The sequence below is a fragment of the Sinocyclocheilus anshuiensis genome, unplaced genomic scaffold (genome assembly GCF_001515605.1).
Source record: "Sinocyclocheilus anshuiensis isolate Anshui unplaced genomic scaffold, SAMN03320099.WGS_v1.1 scaffold929, whole genome shotgun sequence".
NCBI lineage: Eukaryota > Metazoa > Chordata > Actinopteri > Cypriniformes > Cyprinidae > Sinocyclocheilus > Sinocyclocheilus anshuiensis.
The window spans coordinates 64,885-71,075 of record NW_015557109.1 but is presented as its reverse complement, the minus strand read 5'-3'; the positions used below and the strand labels follow the sequence as shown (position 1 = coordinate 71,075).

Here is a 6,191-nt window from a genome sequence, read left to right as displayed (position 1 = left end):
CAGTCCTGCATTACACGCTCTGGAGGCTCGCTGGACAAATACAATGACCAGAGATGCAGTGAAAGCAGGAGGATATAAATAGGCCATGCTGAATAACACTGTCTTACTCTAACAGCTGAAGATAACTCAGATTACAGCCAGGGGCACAGAGATGATTTGTGACCGGGAGAGAATGTTCAGCATGAAAAACCTTGACAAAGTGACTGTGTTTTCTCTTATGGCTTATCTTTATAGCATGACTGTATTGTCTCAGGTCAGGGGTGGCAAATCCTGAGAATGTTTTCTTGTTTTATTGCCGTGTGCAGGAAACCGAAGAAGATGGAGAAGAATGGTACAAATTGTGGAGAAGATGCCATGAGCTCTTTTAAAAAGACCAACAGTGCTGCGGTGGGCACGAGGAGTGTGTGAAAGCCAAAGGAAATATTTCCAGCTAATCATGAAGTCAATGAGGTCAGAATAATGCAAAGCGATCCAGAGCCCCTCCGGATGCAATGTGAAGCGACGGGGCTGCATCAGTGACATTTGCATGCTATAAATCACACAAACCCAGTTCATGACAGATGTCTGACTCAAACAGATTTCATATAGTCATTCATTTTGTGTTAACATGTGACATGTTTTTAAACTTATTTTACACAATGATTTATGCAACTTGGACTGGAAATTGCTGAAACTAGGGGTGTGTAATGTCGATGCATGATCTGATGCACATGACACAGGTTCTTCAGTCTGTTATCTCCTCAAGGCTAGAACACTAAATGAGCTACTAAATGATAGTAACTGAAGGCAGAGCGGCCATCTGAACACTGAAAGCACTCAGCTGTGTTGTGATTACGTGTTAGGTTAGGGTTACGCAGCAGACGAGTTTGATGCACTTATAAGGGTGGGAGGATTTATGATGACCCATAATCCAGGAAGGTCATAATTAAGCTTGTTGCCATGACAATATGCTGCTGCTTCCTGTCGACCTCTCAGATGACCTTCAGACAGCCAAACAAAGGAGACATGTGGAATTACATTTAATGGTTTTGGGTTCCAGTATTTTGAATATTTTGTTTAAAAATGATCTGATGGCATGTGCAATTAAGCCTTTAACTGTAAATTCACTTTTAAATATAATAATATATAGATTAGTGCTTTCAAAATTAGCGCATTAATGCAGGTGATTATGAGCAATTTTTTCAGTTTAATGGCGTTAAAAATATTTGATGCAGCTAACGCAGCGGCAGGGCTAGGGTTGGCCGCCCCATTCACAACTGCTGCTTCTGTCTCTTTATTCTTGACAAGAACTGCATTTATTCAGTCGCAGAACATCTTTACGAGCATCAAACCAGAGATGTTTCAGACGCGCTCCACTTCACTTTAGCGTCAGGCGCGAGTCAAACGAGCTCAGAAACAGTTCAGGTGACGAGGAGCTTCAGCAGAACAACAGTGAATGCTGTCAGAGGAGATGCTCTTAGGCCATGTGTCAGTCAAAACTAATTAGCCTTATTTCATATTAAAGCGTGAATGAAACTACGAGCATGCGTGTCAGATCCGCATCATGTTCAGCAGCGGCAGCTCTTAAAGTAATAGCAGCCAAATAAACTAATAACCAGCTGCTGTGATGTCTGTTCATCAAACACAAGAAAAAAAGAGGAAATCAATCACTTTTGTAGCTTTAAAGATTCATCCATATTTAATTCAGAATTTAGGGTTGGATAACTTTATTCAATTTCTGTATATTTCCTACTTGCTGACGAGCACAGGTAAATATGACTTATTATAATGGGTTTATGTGAAGATTGTTTTAAGTTCACTTAAATTAGTTGTTATTTTTTAAAAGTCTAATAAATGTTAAAATTGATAGCTCTCAATTATACGGTAATGTTGAATGGCTATAATCAATGGTTAGATATTGGGAAAAAAAGAAAACAATTTCATAGAGACATCAGTAGTATTGGTATCAGTTATACTGGCTTTCAAATTTCAGAGGTTCACCTTCCAACAGGACACTGAAGACTGACATTGTGACTTTGGGTTACGAGTCCGACTCTCTAACCATTAGGCCACGACTTCTGTGAATGACCTTGAGCGGCCCAGCCAGAGCCAAACCAGTCAAACATCACTGGAGAGACCTGAAAATGGCAGACCACTGACGGTACCCATCCACCCTGACAGAGCTTGAGAGGATCTGCAGAGAAGAATGGCAGACAACCTTCAAATAACATCACAACCAAAACACTTGACATTGTAATTGCTGCCAAATGCACTTCAACTAAATGATTTACAACTGCCATTATTTGTATCATTATTATAAAATTGCAATTATTTCAAACAAGCTCCTATGAAAAGGCATAGGGTGCCTCCACCTGCTGTGCCTATTTGAGACCGACACAAGTGTCACTCAGTGGAGCGTCAGATCGGATCTGCTCTCCTCACACAGCTGCTATGAGACACTACCTGGAAGACGCTCATTATATAAGCAGCTTTTAATGAGTTAAATATTTGAAAGGGCTCCAAGTTCAAACGAATACTGCAGCAGGTCTCTGCCAGATGCTGCCTCTGAGCTGTGGGAGTTAATCACACACACACACACACACACACACACACACACACACACACGTCTAGCGGAGCAACACGCAGTTGTAGTTGCCCTGTAACCAGAGCTCAGATAGGATAAAATATCAAACTGCAAATGTCTCTCCAGTCTGAAGCTCTTAAATGATTCATAAACTGAACACCTCCACTTTTTTTAATTTAGTGTATTAATTCACACACACACACACACTCACTCTCACACACACACACACAAACACACACAGCAGGATAGTCTCTCTGATAAGCTCAGAGCTCTGATTTGACGGAGAATGAAGGCTTTTGCCAGACGCTGATGTGTTTGCTTTGGAAAAATCAAGCTTTAATCAAACCCATGGCTAAATGTTTTTGTCAACAAGAGCAATATGTCCTTTGCTCTTTACAATAAGGTGTTTAAACTGTTGCTTCTGGCCAAATCCGAGTCTATAATGCATGAAAAATGCATCTGCTTTCATCTCTCACATCAAAATCCAGCCACAATATGTGTTTAGAGCTGTTTAAACGCTGCTTGATCTGTGCAGATTTCTCTCCTGATTCAGACCAGAACACTGACTCACTTCGGGTCAGAATTACCAAGTAAACCTTTATTATACTGCACATATTGTAGTAGTTCAACAAGCTGCTTCTGGAAACTATTCAGGAATAGTTGATGCAACAATTACAATTTCCTTAAAAAGTGCTCATCCCCAGGCATGTCAAGATATAGAGGAGTTTGTTTCTTCATGTGAACAGATTTGGAGAAATTTAGCATTGAGATATTTTTAACTTCAAATTGTTATTTCCGGCTAAAATACGAGTCCATAATCCATAATAACGTTTCCTCCAGTGAAAAAGTGCATCTGCTGTTGTCTTTCACATCAAAATCCAGCCACATATTTGTTTAGAGCTGTTTAAACGCTGCTTGATCTGTGCAGATTTCTCTCCTGATTCACACCAGAACACTTTTTCACTGCAGGAAGAGTTATTATGGATTATGGACTCGGATTTTAGTTAAAAACGTCTTAATGCTGGATTTGTTTCAGCTTTTGTCTTCTCCAGATGTTAACTGATGGACTGGAGTGCTGTGGATTACTTGTGGATTATTGTGATGTTTTTATCAGCTGTTTGGACTCATTCTGACGGCACCCATTCACTGCAGAGCATCCATTGCTGAGACACTGATGCAGTGCTACATTTCTCAGAATCTGGGATGGTCTGAGAGTGAGCACACAGTGAGTCAGTTTAACACAAATACTAAATTCAAGCAATTTGTTTGTTTTTTTTTTTGTTTGTTTTTTTTAACTCTTGAATGGTTTATTTTGGTTTGAAATATGCATACTATTGATAATACAAAAAACCTTTCCCTGGTTGAAACAGGCTAACATTTTTCTCTATGCATGATTTCTGTAATGTATTTGATAATAACACACACACTAGGAAGACCGCCGAACCTTGAGCAACTACATCTGCTGCTGCTGAAGCTCATATGATTAATCATCACACACAGCTCGCTGCTTTAAAGATCACATGGGGTAAAACTGGGACGCCGCCTCAGATGACTGGATCTCCACCTGGGCCATTTTAAACTGAGTGCACTGAAGCCACTTGCGCAGAGTGAGAGGAAATGATCCGGATCCAGGATTCTGGAGACACTGGTGGTTCACCCGGTTCTGAATGGCTTGAAGACGCAGCTGGAGACCCGCGGACAGATGCTATTGACACACAAAGGGCGTTTATCATCTAACAGGAAGATTTTGAGAGTTTACTCTAGAAATAAAGCAAGAGTGTTGATAGCAAGAGTGAATTGTGTAATGGATATGATGAAAACTTACATTTAAGTTGGACTGAATCATGGGCAGCCACATGGGAATCAGCTGAAGAGAATGAAGAGGACATTAAATATAATAAACACCTCAGACTGCATGATGTAGAAATCCTAAGCACTGCCGTTTCTCTTAAGCATTTGTAGTAAGAAATCCCTCTTACTTTTACAAAGATGGTTGAGTTACACTCCTGCAAGGCCTCTATTAGACTGATGACATGCAAGCAGACCATCTCTACCATCTGAAACATGAAGAAAAAGAGCAGATCTGCTGTCACCACTGTGTCTGTGAACAAGCTACTTTCCAATCAGTTACATTTGATAGCGTTTGATTGTTTTTGCTCATTCGTATGTAGCAATTTGACTCTGGAATAGGATCTGAAATCAGTTTATATCAGATATCAAATCAAAAGTACTTAGAGCTCAAACACAAGCTAAAAGAAATACATGTTCAAATGTCAAAAAACAGCTTCCACTGTAGAAATGCTTCAAAGTGATGCACTGAGAGAGAAGCCGGATCACACCGAGTCTGAGTAAATGGCAGGTTTACCACTTTGTTGTGGGCCATGAGCTGGAGGATGCTGGGAGTCACGCGGCTCCAGAACTCCAGGCCCGTGAGGATGGCGCACGAGGAGAACTCGTTCTGGTTCTGATTGGTCGGGTTGGCCGTGGCCTGCTCGCAGTAGATGGTCCACAGCTGGGCGAACATGAAGGCGTGGAACAGCGAACACATGTGCAGCACTGACGTCTGCAGACACACACAGAGAGAGGAGCAACATCAGAGTCACGTCTCTGGATCTCCTCCAAGCAGAACCGCTCCATTATCATACCTTGGACTGCTCTGGGAATCCTATCAGGATGACAATCAGATGGTCTGCGATATGAGATCCAGCATCCAGTGGAATGGGCATACAGCACGAGGAGCCCTGATGCAAAGCACTGTGGGTAAGAGACCCCAGCAGCAGCCAAGACAGCTGGCGAATGTGTGACACGCACTCGATGAACTCTTTGGGTCTGAGGAAACACAAGCACAGTGGAAGAGCTCAGTTTCAGATGCCGGCGCTGTCGACACACTCACACACACACACACACACACACACACACACACACACACACACAATTGTGTGTGTCACAAGTGATTATAAGGTTACCTAGCTTAGCATGTTTAATACTGTAGCTTGTTAGACAGTAAGTCACTCACTACAGCTAACAGGGTGATAAGCCTGAGTGTGAACCGATGTTAGGCTAATATTGTAGATCTACCGATGTGTTGGGTTTTGCTCAATATGATGTTAAGTGTCAGATCAGTGGGCTTGCTGCGGTTTAATAGCTGTCTAAATACGAGACGTCCTCAGTTCCAGATGAAACCTAGAATACTATGTGGAGGATGCAAAATAATTGAATAATTATATAATATGACCGTGTGGTGAACCTATGAACTGAACTCATATTTAATACCTCATATTTATTGCTCTTCAGAAATGTTATGTTTATGGTGATGCGGTGGAGTTTACCCTTGTTGCATAGCAGAAGGCGGATGGTAAAGCCAAGGCAGGTAGCGAATAACCGCTTTGTTGTCTCTGTGGTTGCCTTTGCTGATCTCCATCGCCGCTATCTGAGCCAGACCGACCTTCAGATTCCCGCCGAACGTGTCCTCGTGCAGCGGCTGACAGCACGCCTTCATGTGGCTCTACACGCACACACACATGACACACATCACCTGCTTTCAGCATTTTACATTCATGCATGCAGGCACACACTTTTATCCCAAGAGACTTAAGGCTTCTCAGCAGCCGATTTTCAGCTGATTTCA

The 6,191-nt window shown here is 42.0% G+C and overlaps 1 protein-coding gene across 1 annotated transcript in view; it reads right to left on the bottom strand.

Moving 5' to 3' along the window:
* Positions 1-3,868: 3,868 nt before the first annotated feature.
* Positions 3,869-6,191, bottom strand: part of LOC107677680 (protein unc-79 homolog) — a 41,341-nt gene continuing 39,018 nt past the window's right edge. Inside the window, exons 42-47 of the mRNA XM_016472681.1 lie at positions 5,893-6,068; positions 5,209-5,392; positions 4,929-5,126; positions 4,543-4,620; positions 4,389-4,430; positions 3,869-4,268 (exon numbers count right to left, since the gene is read on the bottom strand). Of these exons, the coding sequence (XP_016328167.1) occupies positions 4,080-4,268; positions 4,389-4,430; positions 4,543-4,620; positions 4,929-5,126; positions 5,209-5,392; positions 5,893-6,068 (867 nt within the window). The 3' untranslated portion in view covers positions 3,869-4,079. The remainder of the gene's footprint in view (positions 4,269-4,388; positions 4,431-4,542; positions 4,621-4,928; positions 5,127-5,208; positions 5,393-5,892; positions 6,069-6,191) is intronic.